The sequence below is a fragment of the Manduca sexta genome, chromosome 26, assembly GCF_014839805.1.
Source record: "Manduca sexta isolate Smith_Timp_Sample1 chromosome 26, JHU_Msex_v1.0, whole genome shotgun sequence".
Lineage (NCBI taxonomy): Eukaryota > Metazoa > Arthropoda > Insecta > Lepidoptera > Sphingidae > Manduca > Manduca sexta.
Window position 1 is genome coordinate 254,918 of NC_051140.1, and position 27,703 is coordinate 282,620.

Here is a 27,703-nt window from a genome sequence, read left to right on the forward strand (position 1 = left end):
ACATTTTTTGTTAGCGTCAACGATTGTAGAAAGGCATTGGTTACGGTCACTGAATATAATGGTGGTAGGTCTCTCTTATGTGAGAGTCCGCCTGTGTACCACCGCAATGTCTATTCCTACCGCCAAGCAGCAGTGTGTAGTCACTGTTATGTTCCAGTTTGAAGGACATTGTAGCCAGTGTAACTACTGGACATAATAAGACTTAACATCTCATGTCTCAGGTTGGCGAGCGCAGTGGAATACCAAACAATACTTTGTAATTCAAGGTGTTGGATGGTGTTTCTACTGTTTATGGGCGGTCGTATCGAACGGCAAGCTCGTCTCATCATTCAAAGTAATAAAAATATAAACTAAAACATTATAATACCCAAGCGTCAATATAAAATGACTGCTCACGGTCTTCCAAAAACATTTAATTATACACTTTATATATGGAGAAGTATATGGGCGGACTTAATGCCAGAAGTATTTTCTACCAGTCGACCTTAGTGGTGTAGAGATAAACATGAGACGGCATAAACATTTGGCTACTTTGTGGTAATCATTGATCCCACTGCCCTAAACGCGTACGAATCAAACATCGAACAGCGAGAGAGGATACTTTTTTATTTAAATGAGCGTATTTTTAAAACTATTTGCTCAATTTTAAAATACTTTCACCAATAAGAAGCTACTTAATCCCTGAGCGCTACAGCTAAATTGTAACCAAGAACTTACTTCAACGCCAATGAATCCGCGAGCAAAGCCAGTACATAACCTCGGACAAATGTCAGGGCGTTTATCGTGTCTGCCACCCCCTAGTAATTACGGCGTGAGCTTGTTTTCCGAACAGCTCGATAAACGACATTGATAAAAATAACGTTACAGTTTACGTAGCACGCGTGCGAACTTGACCTAATTTGTTTGTTTGCCCATTTATGAGTGACCTTTGTTCTCGCTTGATATCGAACAAACAGCACGACAGACAACAGCCTAGACATAGTGTGAGCTCTGTGTAGGCTGTTGTCTCTCTCTGTGTCTATCTCTCGTCAGTCAACTCTCTATCTAGACCGTAATCTACTAATTAGTGCAGTGGTCAGTGGCGAAGCGTCCATACAAGCCGATTCCTACCGGGTTACCTTTTGTAAATTAATTAAAAATAATAAAAGAAAAACATCACAAATATAACAAGAATAATAATAGTATACTCAAACAAGTCATCTTATACTTATTCAATTAAATCAACGATAACGGTACATAGTATCAATTCGTTAAATCGTAACTCGCGCGCAGTGCTCGCGCCTTATAGTGTTTGAAGTGAACCCGGCCGCGCATAGCTTCCCTCGCGGTATTGTTGTCTCTTTCTCACGCAGCGCGGTGTCTTTGTCTAATCTGTTGGAAGTGACGTAAAAATACATGTGTGCGTGCGTGTATATGCACTTCAGAGTAACCCGAGAATTTGCGGCTTCATGTTGAGCCATTGGCTCGAAATGTTTTAATAATTTAGAATGTATTAATTAGTGTTTGTGTATAGTGTGCCTTATTAATTTTTGTTGGACTTTTTTAGGTACCTATGTTCAAAATAATATGTGATTATTTTTAAAATTTAAAGTTTACACATGTTTATGTTAGAAGGAAATTATTAAGTACTACGATATTTTACTGATTTTATTTTTATTGTGAAATGCGTAGTACATCTGTAGAAAAAAATATTTCTTCGGGTTCCCTTATGAAAATTTTCACCCTTCGCCACTGGCAGTGGTTCCTCCCGAGGCAATGCTTGTGTTCTCCATCTCTACACCGAATGCACCCTCATGCACGTGGGGACATTTACAACGGCCCTAGGCACAAAGTTATGTGTGTATACGTCATTATTATAACTACACATGAGGCCTACGAGGGCTTGCGAACATTTGCTAGCGTTCTCTCTCCCGCCCATGCTAAAAAGGTTCCTTTTCCTTCCCCCAACTTTCCTCCAGGACCCTGCAGTCGCTAACCCGGGGGATTCCAGTATCCCATTCGCTGGTTTCCCTCGGTGGTGATTGCGTGGTCCGATAATAAAAAAAAATATATTGAAAAAACAGTGCAGGGCCACTATGCCGTGACCGAAAATAATGTGACTTGCTTGTTACTCTAATGCCCCTTGGGTTGACGTCAGGCAGTCCGTTGTAAAAACTTAGTTCGGTTTTACAGCGTATAGGAAAATGTGTGATGCTCTGGTACTACATTAGCATGGGATAAGGAGAATGGAAGAGGTATTATCATAGGAGATTCGCAAACAAACCCTGACCTATGTGACATTAACCGACTTCAAAAAAAGAGGTTATCAATTCGACGAGTATTCTTTTTATTTTGTTACCTCAGAATACGGTAATTTATGAATCAACCTACCTAGACAAGGTTATTGCACTAACCGCATATTATGAGTTTCTAATAGTAAATTCGCGTTATTTTGTTATTATTAGTACATATTTAGGGTTTTGATTAAAAATATAAATTGTAATATAGATCCATTGGCGTATGAAATAATAATTGTATTGTAATTTGTCAATCAATAAATACACCGATATAAGCACAACACGATAGTGGGGAATGCCCGCGAGTGACGCGACGCGAACGCTCGCCACACGTCATTACGTCAGCCGGTGACGTCGGGTGACGCGACGTCGCGCCACTTGCGACAACGAGACGTGTGGGGATGACAAACCAGTTTTACACCCTTTGTGGTCTAGACTCGGACCGCGGTCCACCGTGATGTTACCTACGCGAAGGGATTACGCGCTGACATGACGCAGCCAGAGAGGTGAGGAGAGTTTCGGGAGTTCAACCCACTAACAACTGTTTTTGACTGGTTTTAGACTTATAAAGACTGATAATCGTCTGTTATTTCTTTCAAATTAATGTAAATGTCACTTAATCGTATTTTTGTTGTTTTTTTCAAACAGCTGAGCAGTAAGCATCCTTCTAGTACACAAACTAGCTACTACATACAAGTATAATTTACTTCAACTGTAAGTATATTATGGGTCTTTTTTTAACAATAATTATAAAAATTGCGTTACCAAGGAAGCAAAGGTAACGACAAACAGCGGATATTGAATTATTTACGGACAGTGCGATGCCTTATTGTGCTGTCCCATGAATACCTCGGTGGCGTAATTATACTCTGTACGAGTACAACGCGCTGAGATCCTGGGTTCGAATTCCGCGTCAGTCCAAAATAATTGTGACTGGGTTTTTCCACTTCTAACTAGATTTTCGCAGCTTCTTTTGTTGAGTATTTGAATTTTGATTGCATATTTAATTTATTTAAGAGAACATGACGATAAGCAGTTTGGTCAGGAGATTTAGTTTCGTCTGAACATCACGTGAACTGTCGGGAGAATCCAGACGATTCCCGGACATACCAGCCCACTAAACCTCGCGAACATTCCCGAAGTAAACAACCGCGTCCGCCTCCGCACACTAATAATACCGCGCGTCTCCGCCCGCCACAATAATAGCACGCTCGCGCCGTGATACACACAATATTTATAATTGAATGTATTTTTGGTGGTGAGTCACGCGGTTAACGACTACCACACATGGTCGTCAGTTGTTTTGGCAAGGATCACCGGAATTCTTTCTAAATCTCTCAATCAGACGTTATAGCAAGTTTGTGAGTGTATGTGGTTTGTAACTATTGGTCCGATTTTGAAAATTCTTTCACTAACAGCTACATTCAGTGGCGGCCTTAAACGACGCGAAGCTCTAAACTAAAGCAAAAAACTCAACGCTGGGTCCCGGCTAATGAAAGAAACAGTTCCCTGGTTTTAAGTTCCGTCGGTAACATCGTAAAATAGGGTCCTCCAAGGCACCGAGCGAGGCCACGAGCGGTTGCCTGGTTCGCCTCCCTAAGGCCTTTGGCTACATTTATCCTAAGTAAGTACTATACACTAACGATTAAGGCGATACCTCAAGGTCCATTTTCATACATTTTGTTTCACCTTTAATCTGGGTAACTAAACAAGTATTGGCAAGTAAAGAATTTAAATTCACGTCTATGGATATTTCTGCCTTTAAAATTTCGTCATATTAAATTTTAAAGGCCGAAATATCCATGATTATTAATTATTTTTACGTTTTTCTTTCAACTGCGAGAACTAATCACTAACTAGACGTGAATTTAAATTCTTTACTTGCCAATACTTGTTTAGTTACCCAGATTAAAGGTGAAACAAAATGTATGAAAATGGACCTTGAGGTATCGCCTTAACCCAATTATTCTCTTCTTCATACGTAGTTCAAAACCCCATAAGCAGTACCTACTGACTAGATTTTCGGTCGCCCGCTCGGGGCGCCAAAGCCTAGTCAGATCAGCAAAGGGCCAGATGAAGTCAACGATTATAAAAAGCCAGCTTGACTACGGCCGCAGTTGAGTTCCTCCAAGCAATATTCCACTTTACGAAGAAAAGGCATGACTTTGGACCTGTGCCACACGTGAGGAACTTCAATGCTCGACGTTTTTACGAGTGACCAGTGCCAGATTTATACTTTTATGAGTGTCGGCCACTTTATTTCCGTCGCCCCAAGTAGGTAAGTTTATGTATGTATATAGGTTTCTAAAATCTATATATGTATATAAAAATGAATCCCTATTTCCCTTTGTCACGCCATCACGCGTAAACGGCTGGATTGATTTCACTATTTTTGTTAGTTGTGTTTGTTATGGTCAGAAGGATTTTATGAAAGAAAATATTAAGGAAGTTGAGCGGAACGTTAGAAAATTTAAGAAAAGTAAATTTCAGCGATTGACAGAATGCGCGCAGCAAATTCATAGTTAAGACGGGACAACGTCTGTCGGGTCAACTAGTACTTAATTATTTTCCATTTGTTTGTATTATGGAAGGCACTAAAGTTAAATAAACGAAAGAGTAATTAAATCGCGTGAGCGTCCTCTGAAATCTGCCGCCCGTAGGCTGCGGCCTATTTACAAATCCAGGACTGCAAGCGACCATTATAAAACCGGGATCTTGGTCAGTTATAAGACTGATATTTATAGCTTTAATCCGTCTTTATAATAAACAATTGCCTTAATCAGTAAAGGGTCAGGTAGGGGCAAAACATGCACCAAGACTGCACCGAGCTCTTGATGTTTATAGAACAAGATTATAAAGGACTAGCTTGGGGCCGCGGTTCTGCTCGCATAAGGTTTTTCATGATAAAAGTCCCGATATATACTTTCCCGGGAAAAAAAGTATGTTCTTTCCAGGGGGTAACTATATCCATATCAAATCTGAATTTGACTATCTCGTTGGCGTAGTTGTAATTATACACGGTACGAGTATGATTACCGCGCTGAGGTACTGGGTTCGAATCCCGGGTCGGGCCAAAATAATTGTGTCTGGGTTTTTCCATCTTAAAACATTACTCAGTCACAGCTCAGAGTCAGTAAGTGTGCGGTGTTCTACCCCCGTGCCTAGGAAAGCACGTAAAGCTTCTGCGCATGATTTCTCTCCGGTCATGTCGGATTGCTGTCCATCAAACCATGAAAGAGATTCGACGCGTTTTTTTGTTATTTATACCAATAAATAAAGCTGAAGAGTTTGTTTAAACACACTAATCCAAAAAACAACTGAAAAGAATCAGGTTTAGTTTTCACTAATGAAAAGCTACATTACTCATGAGTGGAGGAACGGAGAGTGCTTGTGTATTGCGCACGCACTAGTGCACTATAATATTTCCTGCGTACGTGGCTAGTCCTGATTTAAGATTGTCTGCCATGGCTAGTAGGCAGTTCGGCTAGGAGGAATCATTCACTCATTCACCACCAGAGCGCTCACTGCTGGATATAAGGCTGGTGACCACCATCAGATGACTCACGTTTTCCTTCTATCTAACGTGCAGGAAACAGTCGCAGCAGGAAGCGACAGCTTCCGCGAACGAGTTGCAATCACTTCCTTATATCTTGTCGTGTATTTTATATCAGGTACAATAGGAATTTGCTGGTGGTAGATATTTTATATCCGCCCGGGTAGCGACCACCGTACACAAGGTGTTAAAACCCGCCGTAGTGGTCCACGTAGGTGTCGAGCACCAGGATCAGCCGGTGTATAACTGATTCCAACAGGCCGGCATAATTGTGCCGACTGCCGAGGGGTAATCATTTCGTCTGTCGACATTCTATTGGACCCCACTCCAATTACCATTAGGTGGAGGTATATTCTCGTGCCGTATAAAAAAAGGAATATAAGAGCAGCTTGCTCGCCTGGTGGTAGGACACTTCTGCCTTAATAGCCGTATCTAGAGGGAAGAGGGTAAAGGGTAGGTTCTCCTATTCCCGCTTAGATTCTGTAAGGGGCCGTTCAAACATTACGTAACGCAATTTTTGAAGATTTTTGACGCCCCCACTCCCCCATGTAACGCGCCAACACTCCCCCCCCCCCCCCCCACCTCCAAAAGTTACAATTATTCTAATATTCACAATTATTTTACGCAAAATACCGGAAAGTCGCAAAAATACCTTTGTTATAGTTTTAAAATAAAAAAAAACAATGTTACATAACGCATTGTACGAACCCCCTCCTGCCCCTGTAACGCATTGTAACGTTTTACATGACCCCCTCACCCCAAATTACGTTACGTAATACTTGAACGGCCCCTAAGTTGTTTTGGACTTGTATTGAATTCCTGTAAGAAATTATCGATTTGAAGCCCCCCTAGAGTCTGGTGTTTGTCCTATATTGGACAGAAATTTCAGATGGGCTGGTACCGAGAAAAAAAAAACAATATTACTTAACCCAACCCGTGTTTTGAACTAGGGAGCATCGAGCGGTATCGCGCCGTGCAATACAACCATCCCACCGAGGCAGACATATTGTTTTATTCATTCTCCAAATACGATTAAATGTAGATTTTTTTAATGTTAGATGATCATTTTAAGAAGCTTGTCACTGCGATGCCGCGAATTTGGTCGACTCGACATTGCACGGTTAAGAATTAAGTAAAAACTTGCATTTTTGCTTGATTGATAACATATGAAGGTTAACTGACAATGTCGAGAATTCGATTCAAGATCGATGGATCGATCTTGAATCGAATTCTCGACATTGTGACGACACATGCACTGGAGTGCATTTTCATTGTGAAAGAGTTGTTTGTGCGAAATGAGTTTGCAATAATTTGTACTTAGATTCAATAGCAGTAGCACATTCTGCCCGCGTCCACGAGGACAAGGCGTGAGCTTATATCAGTTTTAATTACATTTAAAATGATTCTTCACATGTATGCAGATTAATGATTTATATAAAAGCCACTTTTGACCTCCTTTCGAATTAGATAACTGAATATATTTATATAAACAAATACTTTCCAAATATAATGCGTGTTTACAAAACAAAATTCGAAATATTTATATAAATAACAGACTTATTATCAAAATAAGGACTACGCGTGCGTCCGCCGCGCACAATATTGTTCGCGGTAAAAATTTAAAATGAGTTTGTATATCAATAAATATATCTCTTTCTTTTTTCTTTTATACTACGCAAGTAATACGAGAAGGAAAACACCTCATGACCTTGTATTTGTAATAATTACAATGAGTTAAGGCTTCGTTTATGTCGCAAACGAAACTCAGCCAAAATGATGTAGAATACAATACTTACAGAATAAAACGATACGATTGCGTATGTAAGTTGTTCTTTTTTCCTTCCTTATTATTACCAGACTCATAAAGGTGTATAGTAAGTACATTTATTGAGTGAATATCTAGAATACTTTATTTTACATTCGTCTAATTTTACCTTACACCAAGAAGGCTCATACCTAAGATGTTTTTATTATTATTTTGTATAACTTCATTGGCTTAGACAGGCTTCGCCAAATGTTTGGATAGCTACAGTTTGCTTTTTGAAATTTCAAAAAGATTTGTTTGGAAATAATTTATAAATAAAAAATAATTTGTCGTTCCGGTTTGAAGAACATTGTAATTTGTATCAAGTGTACCTACTGGACATAATAATATTTTACATCTCATGTCTCAGGAGAGAAAGAGAGCGAGCGCTGTGGAATACTAAACAATACTCTGTAATTCAAGGTGTTGGATGGTGTTTCTACTGTTTATGGGCGGTCGTACCGCTCACCATCAGGCGAAAGGCAAGCTCGTCTCGTCATTCAAAGCATTAAAATATTTATATATCGTTTGCTTTAACGGTGACGGAAAACATCGTGAGAAAAACTGCCACCTAAGAAGTTCTGTGTAAGAATATTGAGGGTATGTGAAGTCTGCCAATGGCATAGTGGCCAGCGTGGTGAACTAAGACATAAACCCAGTAGTAGAGGAGGCCCGTGCCCAGCAGTGGGGCAGTATAACCATGGGTTTCTTAGTTTCAAGCGAGTCGATGCAGATCAATCCCTCAAAGCATGATTAATTTTATTTTAAACTTATTCAAGTAAAAACTTCCAAAAATAGTCGCTCGTACGAGCTCTAACCTCAAAAACAGGTTTAACTTTAAATATGTACAAACTTTCCGATATCAAGTTTAACACGAAAAATAAACAAACAATAATGCGTAATAACAATTTGATATACACCTTAATATCAAATGGCTTCTAGAAATTATTTCGCGTCCATTGTTGATACCTACGCGGTGGCGGAGCGGGCGTGGAGCGCGCGGGGCGCGGGTCGCGGCCGAGAGAGGCGACGTTGCCGCTCCATACAGCAAAACATCTGACGCAAAACTCAACCAGTTAAATGGGACGAGTGTGCTGTTAGCCGCTGGGTTGCTAGCCAACGCTGTTACATAAAGAAGATTTAATACAAGCGGAGAGAATAAATTTCCCCGAAAACTTTCGGGAAACACAACTCTGTGATTGAATCTTTTGGTCGATGGACTGGATAGCAACCACCGTACAAATGCATAAAAAATATTGGATCGTTCATATTAAACGCATTTAAGTGAAAGCCAGTGTAGCTACATCCAATAAGACAGACTGATATAATCCAGGTAATCATTGTCTCTTGCCATGTTGGCAGATATTGTAATAGTAAGGACTTTCCAATACACTGTTGCCCACTATGGATTAACGTAATTCCTTTCCCATATCAGAACAAAAAATTTTACGACATTGTTATAAATAACTTGTTACCACAAGTTTTACTTTTGCCGGACACTCGTAGTAACTTTTTCTTTTCCTTAAACCAAGTCTCTGTCGATGTAGGACGTAGAGTTCATAATTCATATCACCTACTGAAGCTGTTTTGGATATCTACCAGACACCAAAGCCTTTTCGTTATATGACTCAAGTTTGAGATACTATGAACAGAACCCCACACTGTTCACAAAATATGCTATACCATTAGACCAATAATCTCTTTAAAGTATTAGCGTACATCAGCTTAATGACACGTTATGAACTGTTTCGACATTAAGACTTACTCAATATACAATAATATCAGCGCTGCACTATAAAGTACTGTACCATTGCTGGGCACGGGCCTCCTTTACCACTGAAAGGTTTAGGCCTTAGTCCATCACGCTGGCCTAGTGCGTTTTGGAAGACTTCACATACCATAAAAATTCTTACACAGATCTTTTCAGGTTTCCTCACGCAGTTTTTATTAACCGTTAAAGCAAGCGATAATTCACAAAGAATAAACACATAACATTTACGAAAGTCAGAGATAAGAGTGCTTACTATTGAACCTACAGAAACTCCTCTCGATAACCATACTTCAATCGAAAACCTTAATAAATAAATCAAAACACAAACCCAGTAATCAGATATTTTAAAATCTCTAAAAATTCAGTAAACCACCGCCGTTGGTATCCCTGGGCAAGATAAAACTTGATGGTCGACGTCGTGTGTATAATGAGCTGCAACTTGAAGTTATAAGCGACTAGTCTACAGAGGATATACTCTGGAAATATAAAGAACCTGACAGTCTTTACACAATAAAGTCTTATAAACCCAGCAAAGTTGGAACTGATAGAAACTACCTATCTACATAGAACATTAGCGTCGCTGTCATATAACGAAGTGCATTGCAGTTGCCACGCGTTGGTAACTCGAAGTTCTGTTGGGAAAGAATGTCGTGACACTTTACTGTACAAGTGACTTATTCAATTGTTTAGCCGAATATAAAAATTCAAATAACACATGCTTCTTAGTTACGTAACAAAAAAATGAGAGAATAAAGTTAAAAGATGAATAGCGAACGCTGTAACCGCGGCCTGGATCGTCACGCAACAAATAACGCGAGAAGGAAAGTAGGCGTGGCTGATCCCGGTAAACGTGGCTTGCTGACCTTGATACATATACACACAGCTTTGTCTATATCTAACAGCGAACTAGTATGTAGTAAACATTTTCTCTAGTTTGGAAGATATCGTAGCTATTGGAGGCTATGCACATGTTATATTTCAAGGTATACGTAATACACTAATTAACGATTACAATATGATTCTTTGTATAAATTTTTGGTGTTACCGTCCAACGATCGATTATGCTGGCATCTTTTTACAGTTACATAAAGAACTCTTAAAGCGTGAACGTTTCCGAATTCAATTCATTTCTTCGCAGGTTAATGACAACTTATATATTCAGAAAGGCCCGGGCTCTAGCGCTCGGTGTTATTACCGTAGCAATATCGATCCTACAGGAGAGCAGGAGCGTGTAGGCGGAGGTATACCCGCACACCAGATAGAATAGGTATGCCTCGAACAACAAAGGATATATTTATTATTTCTTGCTAGTAAGCATTTTCTTTGAGCTTCACTTCACTTAACACCAGAAGCATTGAAGCATCTTGTTAGACATAAAAATAAATATCCAAGCGTATCAAGCCCCAGGAGTCACGAGCACTTGCCAGGTTATGAGAAAAGCAATCGATGTAGGCGCATCACGTATGCACCGCGTCGTTTAGCATTCTACGAGAGTGTTAACAGCGACCATTGTTCGGTTACGAGTGACGGAATACCATCATCAGCTTTGTTTACTGCATACTTCAATAACGCAATATACAATTTCTTTTATGCAACTGAAAGATGAAAGGTAGTACTTTCGTGAGGGCATGAACCACGCCTGTCCATAAACAGTTGCATCAGAATTTGAAATCACAGTCCTACGTGGCAGTAGAGTATACTTGAACAGTTAAGTGCATTTTGATACAGTAAATGTATCTAATTACAGCAATTTTTTGTGTCTCGGACCCCGCAGTTATCACCGGGGGCAACCTGCGAATGGGGTATTCGAATCCCCTGGCTTAGCGGGTGCGAAGGATAGTTGCGAGGGGATATCTAGGGAAGGGTAGTCTAGGGGAAGGAAACGAATCTCTTAGTGGAGGGGAGAAGGCAAGGAAATGTCCGCGAGCCCTAGGCCACAATGTGTATTTACAAGCAAGAAGTATACACACTGAACTGTGAGCCTCGGGCCGCGACACATGTCTCGCCATGCATAGGCGTGCATTCGGTGTAGAGACTTAGCGCAGAAGAATTACCTCGTGAAGAATAACACACATACTTAAATTCTAGCTAAATTAAGAGCAATAAAAATAGTCAAGTAATATCTGCTCCTTGTCTTTGACGATGACTATCGACATGGTATGCATTTTTAATCTTGCGAGTCTCTTGATGTACTCAGCTGTCTGCGCCGTGAAAATATACTGAAGAACAATAGGTCGTTGATGGAAATATTTTTCCACTTCTGCTCACAACAAGGGGATGACTAAACCGTTCTTGCCAAATATTCAGCGTTTTACAGCTGTTTAAAGCTATAAACTGACGTTACATAGTAGTTAAACAAAAACACACATAATCATAATATAACATCTGTTTGGCGAGGGGACACGGTTTATTAAATATCCAAATATCTTGTTTTTGACCAAAATACGTTGTTATTTATACCAATGACATAAACAATTCAAGTTTTCTGGTTTACGACACATAAATTGTCACGATTGGAACTGCGCCTGATGTTGTAAAGATTCTGTCCCATAAATAAGATATGGTTGTACCGAACATATTTTCCAGTAATTATACATTAATTTTAGCAGCCAAAAATATATTATATAATATAACTCGTACATATTCAAACATCGAAACAAGATAAATTATAATCGAAAGCAAATGTTGGTGCATAAAACGATGTCATAGCAAGAATGTTCTAGATTACTACAAGTATTATCTGGATATCTAGAGGTGACAGCAATAAAGGTTCTGATTTAATCAAACCAGAGTTATAAAAGAAGAGATAAAATATTTTTACGATTTTTTTTAAAGTTCACGATCTTACGAATAGTGATAAGTCTCTCAAATGTGACAATCCGCCTGGGTACCACCGCAATGTCTATTTCTGCCGCCAAGCAGCAGTGTGCAGTAACTTGTGTTCCGGTTTGAAGAACATTGTAGCCAGTGTAACTACTGGACATAATAAGACTTAACATCTCATGTCTCAATATGGCGAGCGCAGTGGAACACAAAACAATGCTTTGTAATTTAAGGGGTTGGATGGTGTTTCTACTGTTTATGGGCGGTCGTATCGCTTACCACCAGGCGAACGGCAAGCTGGTCATTCAAAGCATTCCGTCATTCAAAGCAATAATAAAAATATATTAAAACACGTGAAAGTTATAAAGGAGTTGAATATCTAGCACATCATGCATATAAAGCTGATTGTGTTTTAAGACGTTTACCAAATAAGTATACCGAGTATTGGCTTAACATGTCGGCGGCGGTTTCAAAAGTCATAAGGGTCATTTTGTCGAAAGTACGTTCAAATACCATTGGATAGGTAATTTTATTCTCCATCTGTGGATTAAAATTTTTGTTTTTTTTTAATACGAAGCTACGGCCTAAAATAAGTTTTGTAGTTAATTATAAAAATGTAAAACTGAGTCTTGCAGATCAACTTTTTCATTGACACTATACAACTTTATTTAGTTTTTATTACATAAATGGTTTTTATGTATGTATGTCTAGAAATCACCATGATAGGAGAAGATATAAAGATATTCTAAAATGTAAAAAAATATATTTGGTTGTTTTGTAAAATCAGTGTTTGTCCTTTACATTTGAAATTTCGACCATCGATGTGGGTTTAGTACTTTTTTACCTAAACATATGCAGTAGTACTTTTAGTGCAAAAGACTTCGCTGTTAAAGCTCTGAGCAACTATAGGTATAGCATATTTGTGACATTGTGTTGACTTACGCTGACGGAGCTGTAAGCAATTAATGAGTACTTATAGACATATGTGTAACATTGTATTTCGATAAAAATAGTGCGTAAACAACAACAAAGTTGTAAATTGTTTTGTAATTGATAATATATAATTTGAATGTTTGTCTTTTTAGTACTTACTTACTTAATATCGTATTTTCATGGTAACAAAAATGATTGCCAAAACAGGCGTTTGTGGAAAATTAGTCGGCGTGGAAATTTTTCCTCGGGATCCCAGCCAAGTTTATCAGAATCAGATACCAGATGGTTATTATCCAACAGCCGCGAATTTTCCCCTGCATGTTGTAAACCAGAGGCATAATCCGGCTTTCGAAATGATTCGATTACTTCACATCTCCCCGTTTATATGGGGCGTGTGGATTCTGACTGGCGGGTCGTCGCCCCGCGCTAACATTTTCTATATTTATAGGAAACATGTTTCATCTCACGTCACGCGTGTGACGTAAACGCAAATTCCACTAACTGACCACACAGACATTGCTAACAGTATTCCCGTGTTGTGTTCCCGAGCTCTCCCGGTTTCCAGGCTCAACGGCTCAACTCCCAATCCCGATTCCATTTATAGCAATGATCGATACGAAAACTCGCGACGTTGCCGCTCCGACGTTCAAAACACGCTCTCTAAACGGTGTTACTGCTCGCACGTGTCTTATATACCGCGTAAACGGATGCTGTTCTCACCCTTACTGCGCACGGAATAGCAACTGAAACCGCGTATAATTGATTGAAGTTGCGCCATTTTGTACCGCAGCATTGATGTAAACAAGATGGCGGTGCAAGCAATACCGGCTCGCAGCTCTCTTGGATTTAGGTTGAAAGTGGCGTGTATTTTGTTTAATTGGTTGATTATCGACGCTCGGTCGTCTCGTGAAGGAAATCACGTAGGACAGCCCGCGATGGTGTCCAGTTAGTCTGTTTTTATATTCAAATTATAAATATTTACATGGCAGCCAAGCAGGTATCCGTGAACGCCTTGTATTTGAGGCTGAGATCTACAATCTACATAAAAGCAAAGTCAAGTTAAAATTCGAATCGTAAAAACGAATATGGATTGTTTATTTCTCGAAATTATTTTTATAAAGGCGACAATATTCTTACAATGACATTTTAAATTATTCAATGCCAAGTTTTCGAAAAATTACTTACTGCGAAACAGTAACGCTGTTTTTTATGCAATAAGTATTTTTTGGAAGTGTTTTAAAGTTTAAACATCGCTGTTTATGTAATCTTGATAAAGTAATACTTACTGTTATAAAATACCGAACATGGGATTTTGAAAATCCCATTTTCTGCAACTTAATATTACGTTAGTGTTTCCCCGAATTTAAAATGCGTTCCACATGTGGGATATCCCATGGTTCTCAATGACTTTATTTCGACTGACGTTTACTAATGGCGTGTTGACGCTCTTCAGGGTCGTAGTTTCCAACCACGTTTATGCAACATGGCTATTTATTAAAGTAAACAACGTAACCAACACGTTATAAATGATAAGCGACTGCCCGTAAACAGTTAGATAGCAACAGCAGTAAAGGTTCAGGTATAAAGTATGACGATGCACTAAGTTCTATGTTTGAACAGAAAACCAAGTGCCCATAGATAATTCGACCTCCATACTAGTATTGCTGACACAATACCTTCATCTCCAACTGTCTCCCACTAAAAGTATATGTGTAGAAATTATAGTAATGGCTCACTGCCCATAGACGGCGCCCTTGCGGTTCATGGCGACGGTAAATCTATTTTATATTCGACCTTTTTTTATACGGGTCATAGACAATTTTTTACTCTTAATTTCTTTTAATGAAAGTGTTCACATTTAACTGCAGAGCTAGTTAAAAGGTCTTCTATGTTAACATTTCGTAGGTGGTTAGACTGACTTTGTTGGTTAAAGGGGGAGGAAGCTAAAATAAGATCCTCAGCCAAGGCCGCGCGACGTCCCGGGAGCTAGCCCGGTTCACCCGCTCCTCTACACCGCCCTCTGATTGAAATATTTTATTAATCCTTATAGAATTAGCATATAGCTAATAAAAGAGATCTTGGGGAAAGTTTCTTTAATAATTTTTTTATGTTTGAAGTCAGATGTGCCACTAAAGACTAAGCAAGCCGCATGCAAAAACACGTTGGCTTCAGTTTCACTATAAGTATATCTATGGTTAAGTAGGTAGGTACTAATTTCAAGGCGACGAGAAATTCGAAAAAGTATTTAAATCCGATTCTTAAGTATATACATAGAGGTAGGTATACCACAAGTTTATATATCTATGGTTACTAACTTCAAGGCAACGTAAAATTCAAAATAGTACTAACACGATTCTTAAGTATATGTATACATATAGGTAGTTATACCAGTTGAAAGCTTTCCCGCACGCCCACGCCATCCAACGTAGGCGGCTAGCGTCTCGAAGCCGTATTAGTTATGTCGGCATTTACTGTGGTAATTTGTACCTACATACATATGATATTATTATTTTAAATATTAATGGCTTTAAAATACATTTTAATTAGTTCATTTACAGATCTTATTAAGTAATGAGTGTGTTGAGCTTTGTTCATAAAATAATTTTTCATTCAGCAAGAGACTGTTTGTCGGACAGTACCTAGATCTCGTACATTTAAAAATGTGTTCATGAAAATTCGTCTTTTACTTAATTAATACGCTAGGCCGGAATAGTTTTAATCTAAACATTGCCTAATACCTGACAGTATTTTGTAATTTGTATTTTAAATATAAATATTGCTTTTTGTAATTTATATTTCAAATACATGAATATGTTGTACTGTACTGTTGTACATGCGAGATAGTATCTTGTAATTTGTCTTTTAATTAAAACAATGTATGTATTTTGTCCAGCTCCGAGTGTAATTACGGGGCATTAACACCCTAATGACTTTAGCTTAAATTACACATGCACGAAGCTCTTTATGATTCAACATGTGATGTTAAATTGTTCATGAGCAGTGTCACCTACCATCAATTAGGTAAGCGTCAAATAAACTGTAAGTACATAGTATAAAGCCAGGGGCACCAACCCGATTCTAAAAGGGCCGGGGCGTCAAAGAATTTGATTTTAACTGCATCTTCGCCATAAGACGTTTCCGTATAACATACAGTATGGAGCAAAGACATGACCACTGGAGAAATACTAAGGAGTAAGGCCCTTCAAAACAGCAAGTAGTGAATCCACACCACATCCAAACTAGTGTAACTCAAGGGAAGATCTAATTAAAAAGCTTTTAATTTTCGTTTAACCTGACCAAGGAATGAAGCCCAATATGTTACAACTTAGAATCGTAGCAATCGGAAAAAGCAGCTAATAACTTGATTTTAAATTTTGGACATGTCAAGTAAGTATTTTGTTTCTATGCCATGTCTAAAACAAAGAAACCGTACTCCGTACCCCAAGCAGCTCTAGAGGCCTCGCTCTGCATAGCGCATTATATTAATAACGCCGTCGTGAGAGACCGATCATGGATCACTACAACTTTGGTCTCATTTCGATTGAAGTTACAAAAATAGCATACACAGCTGCCAAGTAAAGACTATTATAATATTAATAATAATATCAGTAGCAACTAAATATTAAAATAGCAACATACCGTTAACGGTGGCCGCGCTATCATTATGATCGATCTTTTCGGCGGGAGGCAAGTTCTGCAGAAGTCGGAGGAACGACTCGGTGTGACTCCGCGACAAATGCACTTTTAAGTTCGTCACCGTTGTCTTATAAGATAACAATTTATCACAGAAATTGCACATGGCCATCTTGTCCTCGCCTACTTTGGTGAAATATTCCCACAGAACAGAACATGGTAATTTTGAATACTTTTCGCCTATGCCCATTTTGTCGATATGTTTGGTAAATAAATGTTGCAGGAGGTTATGTGTTACTCCGCTGTGAACGTATTTATTTTGACAATATTTACATAAAGCCTTGTATTGACCGATATTTTCAAAATGATCCCAAATATCAAAGTTTTTGTACATTATTTACATATTTATGTTATAACTGAAATAGCGTTATAGCAGAGAAGTAACAGCGACTCACAGGTCAACACTCAACACCGATAGCAACTGACGTTGCCGATTATAGCACTTACAAAATGGCTGCTCACGCTATTTGTCAAGTAAAACAACGGCTGGTGAATATTTATAATACCGCCATCTAGTTTCCATTTATGAAACTTAAAAATTGTCAAGTACTATGGACACTGACGTCTTCTATACTAGGTACGCACTACTATAATAGAATTTAGTGACTATGGACCATAAAAAAACTGTTGTCAAAGAACTTTTTGCCAATAACGCTGTCCGTATACGGATCATAAGCAACTTGTTACACGTTACAACGCTTTAAATACTCATTGGTGCCTTACCTTCACGTTTAACTGCTACGTTGCCATCTTTCGATTGTTTCACTTGTAGTTCTGTAAACGCGAGTGGATGTCTTGCCATAAGATGCGCTTTTAGATTATTCGTCGTACTTTTATAAGATATGCTGCTCCCACACGTATGACACTTTGCTCGTTTATCGTCAAGCTTATCATAATATTCCCAAAGTGCGGACTGATTCATTCTTCTCGGCATTTTAGTAAATAACTGCTATTCACTGTTCTTTACAATAAACATAACCTATAACTTGACGCAACGAGCAACGACAATACCACAAATAACGGGTTTACCAAAGAGTGATTCGGTGTGACGCTTGTAACGTTTCGTTTCTGTTATCTTACAACTAAGGTTATCCGAATACTGATTCACGAAATATTATATATTGGACATCGTCCATTTACTACAAATTTAATAATATCCGGTGGATATAATTTAACTTTTATCGTCGATAATGCTCATTTTTATAAAAAGTGATGAATATTTTTTTAATTCCAATGTTAACGCCATCTATAAAGTATTTTAGAACTATTTCGTAATTGAAAACTGCTAAGCGCGTGAATCAACGATTTCTTTGGTAGCATCATCAACGGTTATTTTCTTTAGCATGTTTTGGGCTGCAACCAATGACTCATTTGCGCTGAGAATTACAACGGTGTCTTTTAAATATTATTATTATAACAGTTTTGGTTAAATACAAGCTATTGATTTGAATTAAGAATTATTGTTCTTTTTCTATAACGTTATTCAAAAACAGTTAGTTATAGGTTTCTAACTAATTAACTCAGTATTGAATAAATATATTTTATAAGCAGAGGCCTATATTATAAGTGCGTATATGGGTATTTAAAACCTTTTATTAAAACATTGTACAGTTAATTACAAATATAACGACAATGACAGGGAGGCAAATCAATTTTGATCCGGTGTATGCAGTTTTACATTATGGGATGTCCCAATAAACCAACACAACTTCTTTACCGGTACCAATTGCTGATCTTTCTATTTATTTATTTATCATTTTATTTGATCCACCAACAGATGCTACAATACTTAGCTTACATATTTAACGTACAACTAAATCTTATGATATTGTTCACCTAATTATAGGCGGAACCAACTAGGTTATATAACTAAGGAAGCAGACAATAACGAAAAGGAAATGTATGAAAAATAAACTTAAATATAATTGTGGCGATGACAATGCAGTCATGTGGACAAAATGTCATCAACCATGAGGTTAATCCGCCAGCGAACTGCGAATATGTATGGGAAATCGAGTTTTCCTCCCATTTCACCCGACGGGTCTAAGTAACTATCCTCTCACCGCCATTTTTATTAAACGACCCCGATTTCTCGATAAATCTCAAATATGGACCAATCAGAACAAAGTATTTTTGGCGCTTACAAATGAGTTATTTTGATTGGTTCATTTTCGGAATCGGATTAAATGTTGAGATTCGGATCGTATATTAAAAACGTTAACCTGTCATCATCTACTCTGAAAAATCTTCACGCCACTTACTTTAGTAATGATAGATTGATGATTGGTATACTGTCGTGAAAAATAAAACAACATATAGCACCTATCGTTTAATTGTGAGATTTTTATATTGAACTAGTGGCGCCACCTGTCGCCACCATTACTCCACACCATTATGTCTACCGAACATAGGCCGAGAAATACTAGTTCAAATTATTGAAGGCGGTCTGCATCCAGCAACCCGCTATGACTTATACATATACACCACAGTACACAAGGTGTTACAACCCGCCATAGTGGTCCACGTAAGTGTCGCGTTCCGGGATTAGCCTGTATATAACCGGTTCCAACAGGCCGGCATAATTATGTTAACTGTTGAGGGGTAATCATCTCGTCAGTCGACATTCTATTGGCCCCTCTTCACTTACCATTAGGAGTACTGGTATCTCATTACCGTGCTTGGATTAAAAAATCCGACAGTCGCAGACAATTTACTCGGTATTACTTCATGTATTTGTGCTCAGTACGTCGTTCGCCCTCTATCACGGTATATGACGCAAATAATCGAACCCAGAGCGGACATATCGCGCCCACACCGGGGACAAACACTGGTTGCATGTATTTTTATTTAGCGTGAAATTAATATTAATGATTTCACAACGTGTGCTCGTCAGGAAGTATTGTGATCTTGAGTCTGTGTCTCGGCCAAGCTAGAGTGAGCGGGAGCGGCGGCGGCGCGGGACTCTCGCCCGAGTCCGAGTCCGACTCGGAGTCGGCGCCCGCCAGCGCCTCCAGCGACGACACACTGCACGACATCTCCAGCGCGAGCTCTTTTGGTACCAATACCTGCACAAAATAAGGAAAATATTAGGCGGCGATTCTTGAACACGAAGACTTTGCAACCTTCAAAGATCAAGGGAGTCTCCCCCGTGATAAAGGAAGGTTCAAAACGTCAGGAGAAAATTATAAAAAACCGCAATAAAATCCGAAAAACAGTGTTATTTCAATTCCCATAAACATAAAAAATCATAATACTATGACCATTATCGGAATCAGATGGATCGTTTACCAGGGTATGTTTTTTGGAAATAACGTGTGTTGCTGGAAAGAATGTGTTCAGGTTTAATGGACATGAGGCATTATGAGAATCGAGATGTAAAGTGCAGCTTAATGGCAACTGCATCCGCATCTTGTGATTTAATACTGTTGCTATTATTTTAGGACAGGCGCTTATCATCCGTAACAGCACAAGACCTGAAGGAAATTACATACTAAGCTGTTGAGTGAAAGTTTAGGGTGACTGTGAACGTTGTATCGCGCCTTGTGTAGCTGTGGGACGGGGGCCAGGGGTCAACTTGCCACACCTTGTAATTTGCCGTCGATTTTCGCGGCGGATATTATATTTATAAGATTACTTACATTATAACTATAAAAAGATGGATGGTAACTATTAAAATATTAAGAGCAGCGAAAGCCTATGGTATGGAGTGGACGGCCGAGACGAATGTCTGCAGGTTCTAATCCCAAGGGCACATACCGCCGTCTTTTCTAAAATTATATGTGTATTTTTTGTGAATTATCGCTTGCTTTAACGGTGAAGGAAAACATCGTGAGAAAACCTACATACCTGAAGTTCTCTATACGAATTTTGAGGTATGTGAAATCAACCAACCTAGCACCAGAGCAATGTGGTGGAGTAAGACCAAATCCCTCTCAATAGAGGTCCGTGCCCAGCAATGGGACAGTATATAATACAGGGCTGATATTATATTAAAATATTGCACACTGAATACATGCAATATCTTAAGAACTATCCTGGCAGCATCGTATCATGTGGTCACTTCATTCCCTACCCAGGGTGCGATCTCGTGGTGACGCTACGTACCTGCAGCCAGGCGCCCTTGACGGCGTAGGGCCGGAGCGGCGACACGAAGGCGCCGGTGACGGCGGGCGGCAGCAGCGTGACGGCCGCGCCGCCGCAGCGCCACGTGAAGTGACTGCCTTGGAGCACGCGACCGCTGTCACAACAACCAGAGATTACATATACGAGTAGTTCCAAACATTAGCTGGGTGAATATTTGAACATGTGCGTATTACGCGGGTCTAAGTGAATAACTACCTAGACAAATATTTTTAATGTTTTTTTTATTTTTCCTAAAGCTTGGTTCCTGGGTATATGTGCATGTGCAAAACATATCCGTATTATAATAAATAGAAAATCTATCCTCAATAACATGCCTTAAATCTAATTACCATCCGTGTCACAATTTCCAAATTTTAGCAATCCATGTACGAAAAGTAGTAAAAACCTTTTGAAGATCGTATTTTTTTTTAAACTATTCAGACAGTAGAATACATACGAGCGAAGCGAAGAATACGTATTTTATACAAGCACACCAAAGTTACCCACTGCACCTGATGGTAAGTGGAGTGGGGTCCGATGGAATGTTGACTGACGAGGGACAGTCACAATTATGCTGGCCTGTTATAACCAGATATACACAGGCTAATCTCGGAACGCGACACTTGCGTGGACCACTATGACGGTGGTTGCTACTTAGGCAGATATAAAATATATCCTACCACCAAATTAGCATGCTTGCTGCGGTGGTGTAATTGTATTGCGTGGGGGCACAACATTGGGTCTTCTGCTCAGTATCAGCCTGGAGTATGGAATTTATGTCCGTTATGCCGATAGGTTCCTTATGAAATCCAATGAGTGACTTAGTGAACCACTTGTGTGGTTAGGATTAAATTTGTGTCTCATACTGCTATAAATTCGCTATGTGAGTAAGCAATAAAGACGTGATTATTCTATATTAGTCTGACAATACTTTTGCACTCATTAGTCGCCTCTTAGGGGTTCCGTGGCGGAATTCTCCAGACGCTCCTAATCCACAGGGCGGATGTTACTCCTGAGAACTCTCGTCTTCTAGTATACTATATTTCAAGTACTCACTCGACAGCGAGCGGCAGCAGGCTAGCGCCCTCCGCGTTGATCATGATGTGCACTCCGTCCAGGTACTCCACGCAGTCTTCCCGCCACGTGCCCTGGACACACGTGGAGATTTACATTTTAGCGGAAAATAAACTTTTATTATACAGATGTTGGGGTTGTTATTGATGTCTAATGGAGCGGAGATAGCTAAGCCTGTCTTCGAATTTTATATTGGCTACTTTCTATTGCTGAAATGGAAGTGGGCTGGACACATAGCACTTATATAAGATTAGAAGAGGTCCAGAAAGGTAACAGCTTGGAAAGGGCTGTCAGGCTAAAGGTAACGCAGAGCTTGTGGTTGATAAGAGGATGATCAAAAAAAGGTGGGTCCCAAATGGCTCCGAAAAGCAGACTCGAGAGACGACTGGATTACTTTAGAGGAAGCCTTCACCTGCAAAAGTTTTCTTGAAAATACAAAATAAAGAAAAAAACTGTATGTAACCAATATATACTATATTGGTATATATTGGTTAGTACTTAGGAAATGCTCGCGGTTTCGCTCGCGTTTAAAGCCTTTCCCGCTACAAAATTCTCTAAATTACTGTCAAAATTCTCAGCGTCATCTGTTTCAAAACTTTATACTTTTGCCACAGGACAATATATAACCAGGAAAAGGTAGCATAAGTCCATCCGTGTCTTAAATACCATCTGATTCTCTTAAGCGGTTTTTAAGTTTACTTCTAACAAACATTTTGGACTTATAATATTAGCAAGAAGGAAGATAAGATGACGTACTTGCACAGAAGTCTGTATGTTGGGGAGAGCTCTCTCGATGCTGGACATCTCGAAGCTGTCCGTCGACATGTGTCCTTCAGGACCAGTCCTGTCGGTGCTGAGCGTGCTGAGGCCCCTCTGCAGCGTGTCCTTGATCTGCTGCTCCACCCCAGGAGTCAGGGTGGACGGCGACGGCGCCGGCGACTGCTCTTGGGACTGTGGACACACTCTTGTTATTGCTTGTATGATTAGCCTGATTCTTTATTAGGGTTTTGGCAATTAAATGCAATGAATATATGGTGATATGGTGAAATATGACACAATCAAAGCAATATTTTAATTTAACTATAGGTCAGGGCCAGATTTATGTATTTATTTATTTAGTAAAATTAAGCCGTAAAACAGATTACAATCAAAATTAAGGCAAATTATAAAATATACAAGCATAAAAACTAGATTGTATTCCTAAACATTGCGCCCTTATACTAGTTAATTACTTAAAGTGCGGACCAAAGATAAATTAAGACTATTGAGTACAGATTAGGTGTTCTACAGAAGTTCCCGTGTACATGGAGACACTGGGTATAGTTTAATACAGGGCCGGGATCACCTCAGCCCAGGGCCGCCAGCGCAGCGCGCAGGACACGCCAGCGAGGGTGGCGCCGCCCGCGCGCGCGCCGCGCACGCCCCGCGCCGAGCGCCGCCGCTCCATGCGCGTCACCAGCCACCACCCGCCACACCTAGATAACACTGACTTTTAATTCTTGAACGAGGAACATAACCTATTTCAACGGATAGTAGTCAGCAAATATTATTTTTATTCACAACTAGCTTTTGCCCGCGGCTCCGCCCGCGTTATAAATATTTTCGGGCTAAAGTTTTCCGTTATAAAAGTCACGAAAGTAACGGAAGCTCTCAACACTAATAAATTTTTCCCGTTTTTGCAACATGTTTCATTACTGCTCGGCTCCTATTGGTCATAGCGTGATGATATATAGCCTATAGAATTTTCTTTGCTATAAACCTCACGGACCCCGAGACCTTTCCAATGAATGCAAAACCGTGGAAATCGGTTCGTGCGTTCTGGAGTTATAGCGTCAGAAAGGAAAACCCGACTTATTTTTATATTATAGATAACTATAATTCCTTAACTAGAATATAAAATAACATATATTTTTCTCAATATTATGTTATATTTATGGTCAGGTTCATCATAATCCATTTAGAAATTATAAATTATAATAATATTTAACAAGAATCTATGAACCCGTCAATTTCACAGTTAAAAGTCTGAAGTGCAAGGTAATAGAGTACTCACTTGGCATCCTCTCCAATGAGTTTGAGCACATCGAAACCAGAGCCTCTTTGCGCCGCTCGCAACTCCCTCCCTGTGCAACCTACCATCTACAAGCAAATGTAACATATTAAAAAAAAAATCATAAAACCCTAAGCTTGACAAAATACTACTATATTACTTTTAATAAATATTAATTGTATGCAGCCTGATGATAATCATCACGACTGCACAAATGCAAAAAGATGACAAATAAAAGAAAAAAAAACAGATATTATTTGATACTTATTTTCGCCTTACGCCACTGACAATAATAACTGAATACAGTTGAAATGGCTGTTACGAGGATGTTTAATGGTCCACAGAATATTAAAAAACAATACCTGTAGAAAGTTAACAGTGCCGTGCGGCGTGTTCTGGACGAGAAGCTGCGGATCCTGCGCCACTAGCAGGTGTCGAACGCGGGACTCCGCGCCCGTGCGGCCGTCCAGGCTCCTGTGCCACGATATGTGGTCGCCGGGACAGAACTTATTACCTGGAACATAGTTAAGTGAAGACCAGGCTGAAGGTTTATGGACTAGGTTTAAGAACTGAAAGCCGACCGTTCAGAGATGCTTGTATCTTGGTCGGTCGGCACTTTCTATAGGTTTCATTTCGCTTAACATCAGGTGCAGTGAAGCCACTTTGCTGAGCTTTTATAAAAAAAAGGTAGGTAATTTTTTCTGGGGTAATGGACTGTCTTAGTGGCTTAAATGTTTTATGGTACGATTCCAGTGCTGAGGCCCTGGGTTCGATCCTTGGGTCGGACCGTGATATTAGGTTTTTCTACTCAGTATCAGCCTACTCTGGAATTTGTGTCTAATATCGCTCTGTATCACATCACAGAACGGAATACACAAGGTGGAAAGTGGGTGAGTGACTGAGTTAACAGACTAATAGTTGAAAGCTTTGTTTTCGAATTTTCTAGGATCAAAATATAGAATGAGGCTTGATTAGTAATTCCTTCCTCATCCAATTTGATGTCTTCATCAAACATCCACATGGTAATTGGAGTAGGACTACGAGATATGATTACGCGCCAGTCGACACAATTATATCCGCCTGTTTTTATAAATTAGTATTCCAACAAATCTCACCAGTAGTAAAGACATATCTAGCCAGGGCCTGAAGCAGTGCAGCAGGCCACAGTGGCGGCTGTGTGGTGCCCTCAGCACATAGACGGAACGTCAGCTCGATGCCGAAGCCTGACGGCGGTGCGTCCAGGGTGGCGTCTGGCGGCGGATGCACGCGCCCGTCGCCATGCAGGTCCGAGAGGCCGAAACTATAGCATATATGCCGATAGTTATTAAACAATCACATTGAATCCTCAATAACAACAGCATGGACTAAGACCTAAACCTTCTCAGGAGTAGAGGAGGCCTATGACCAGCAATGGGCTAGATAATACAAGACTGGTATTCATTAATATTGGTGTCTTCACATTGTTCTCAAAGTAAAGCGATCGAAATGTGTAATTGTTACTTGGGGCCCACCCTTGTAAAATTTTCCTGGTAGCATATATTTTAATCCTGGACAATGTCTATTGTTGTGTGAAATTTTATCCAAACACTAGCTTTTGCCCGCGGCTCCGCCCGCATTATAAAGTTTTTCGGGCTAAAGTTTCCTGTTATAAAAGTCACGCTATATATTTTCCCGGGAGCCTATGTCCTTCCCAGGGTCTCAAAATGGCTCCATACCAAATTTCATCTTAATACGTTGGGTAATTTTGAGGTTAACACGTTCAGGCAGACAGATGCAGCGGGGGACTTTGTTTTATAATATATTTTTGTAGAACTTTTTAAGAGGAACAATCCCGTCATACATCATTGTTGCATAACTTTAACCGTTTACGCAGCGCACGCAACGGAAGCTCTCAAAACTAATTAATTTTCCCCGTTTTTGCAACGTGTTTCATTACTGCTCCGCTCCTATTGGTCATAGCGTGATGATATATAGTCTATAGCATTCGAGGAATAAAGGGCTATCCAACACAAAAATAATTTTTCAATTCGAACCGGTAGTTCCTGAGATTAGCCATTACTGCTCCGCTCCTTTTGGGTATAGCGTGATGATATATAGCCTATAGCACTCCACGAACAAAGGGCTATCCAACACAAAAAGAATTTTCCATTTTGACCCGGTAGTTCCTGAGATTAGCGCGTTCAAACAAACAAACATACAAACAAACTCTTCAGCTTTATATAATAGTATAGATGTTGACAATTGTGTTTCTTTTAAAAATCATCATAACATCTTCTTACAAGATGTGAGTATTGTAATCAAATTTCATTCTAATTGGGTAATTTTGGCTAAATGTTTCTTATGTATTGTAACTGTACCTGATGTAGTGCCAGTGTGGAGGTATGTGCTCCTCAGGCTTCCCTGGATTCCAATACATGCTGATGTAGTCCAATGGATCATGGCCTCCTAGCCTAAGAATAAAAGATATTGTTTCCAGCCATTAATATTTTACTAGTTAGATAAAAATATGTTAAGCCATCCCATAAGGATACACGGGGGCTATAGATTGCAATTAGCAATGTTTTACAATCAGTTTCATACGTTCTGGGTACTTATTTAAATTGAATTGCATATCAGTACCACATTTGTATACAAATTAATCATGAGAAAGACATGTTTTTGAAAGCATTCCTGTTCTCACATAATATCAAAACTAAACAAAATACTATACAAAGAAATCTATATAAGTAATATACAGTACCAATACTTGAGCCTTGTCGTCACCTGCAGAGGGTTGGGCTGGTCCACATACACTCTGGAGCAGGCATCACAGAGTGCTTTCAGACCTGCAGGCATCAGCCTGTCTGTACCAAATAAATATACGATTAGATTAGCTATTAATGACAATAATATTATAAACACTTTGTAGTACAGTTCTACTATATTGAGTTTAATATTTAATATAATTTACAACTACTCCATCTTAAGACATATTAATAAAGAAAATGACAATAACTTATCCAAGAATTCTTTAACTCCTCACCTGCATGTACCATTTCCTCCCTGCCAGTACCATCCTCAGAATTGCCCGTAGGAACACCCGAAGGTTGCAAAGGCTGCGCAGACGCAACGAACGATAGGGCGCTGTTACGAACCACGCCGCCGGGGGGCGGAGCACCCGTACCGCTCGCGCCGGACATTATAAACTCATTTTATAGTTATTTAATAAGTTTTTTGCAGTATTTTACCTTGCCGAAGATAATTACCACGACTCAAAAACAAGTTCTTGTTTAAATTTTTTTATCTATGGTACCTATATTGTCATCAGGATCTTAATTGACATATCTAATTCTAAGAGAGATAGCTCTATATGTTTCTGAAGATATAAACAAGATAGATATATTTAATGCTATAATTCTTCACAAGGGTGATTTGGAATTTATTATTATATTTCTGAACGAATACTGATTATATGTAATTTTTTATGACCAAAAAATGTATTTAGCACATTAATCATATTACTAGGTATTATAACAGATATTATTTTAAAAATGAATTTATAAAAATAGTTTATATCTAACAGATGTAAACAAATAAAATTATATTCCTTCTTAAATGTCAAAGT

General features: G+C 39.2%; 2 protein-coding genes across 3 annotated transcripts in view; both read right to left on the reverse strand.

Annotated features, from left to right (window-relative positions):
- LOC115452220 overlaps positions 1–17,861 on the reverse strand; it is a 20,523-nt gene extending 2,662 nt beyond the window's left edge. The window contains exon 1 of one of the 2 annotated variants that reach the window (XM_037443427.1): positions 17,577–17,861. In XM_037443427.1, coding sequence (XP_037299324.1) covers positions 17,577–17,787 — 211 coding nt within the window. In that variant the 5' untranslated portion in view covers positions 17,788–17,861. Of the gene's footprint in view, positions 1–16,799; positions 17,295–17,576 lie in introns of those variants that run through there. The other variant, XM_037443426.1, reaches the window with a different exon arrangement.
- Positions 17,862–19,169: 1,308 nt separating this feature from the next.
- Positions 19,170–27,547, reverse strand: LOC115452219 (suppressor of fused homolog). Its single transcript, XM_030180687.2, has 11 exons — positions 27,122–27,547; positions 26,840–26,942; positions 26,457–26,549; positions 25,215–25,399; positions 24,462–24,613; positions 24,103–24,188; positions 23,395–23,524; positions 22,806–23,000; positions 22,032–22,123; positions 20,958–21,090; positions 19,170–19,918 (listed from the first exon to the last, which is right to left on the reverse strand). The coding sequence occupies exons 1-11, from the start codon at positions 27,276–27,278 to the stop codon at positions 19,727–19,729; spliced, it is 1,518 nt and encodes a 505-aa protein (XP_030036547.2). The 5' UTR covers positions 27,279–27,547; the 3' UTR covers positions 19,170–19,726.
- Positions 27,548–27,703: the final 156 nt, after the last annotated feature.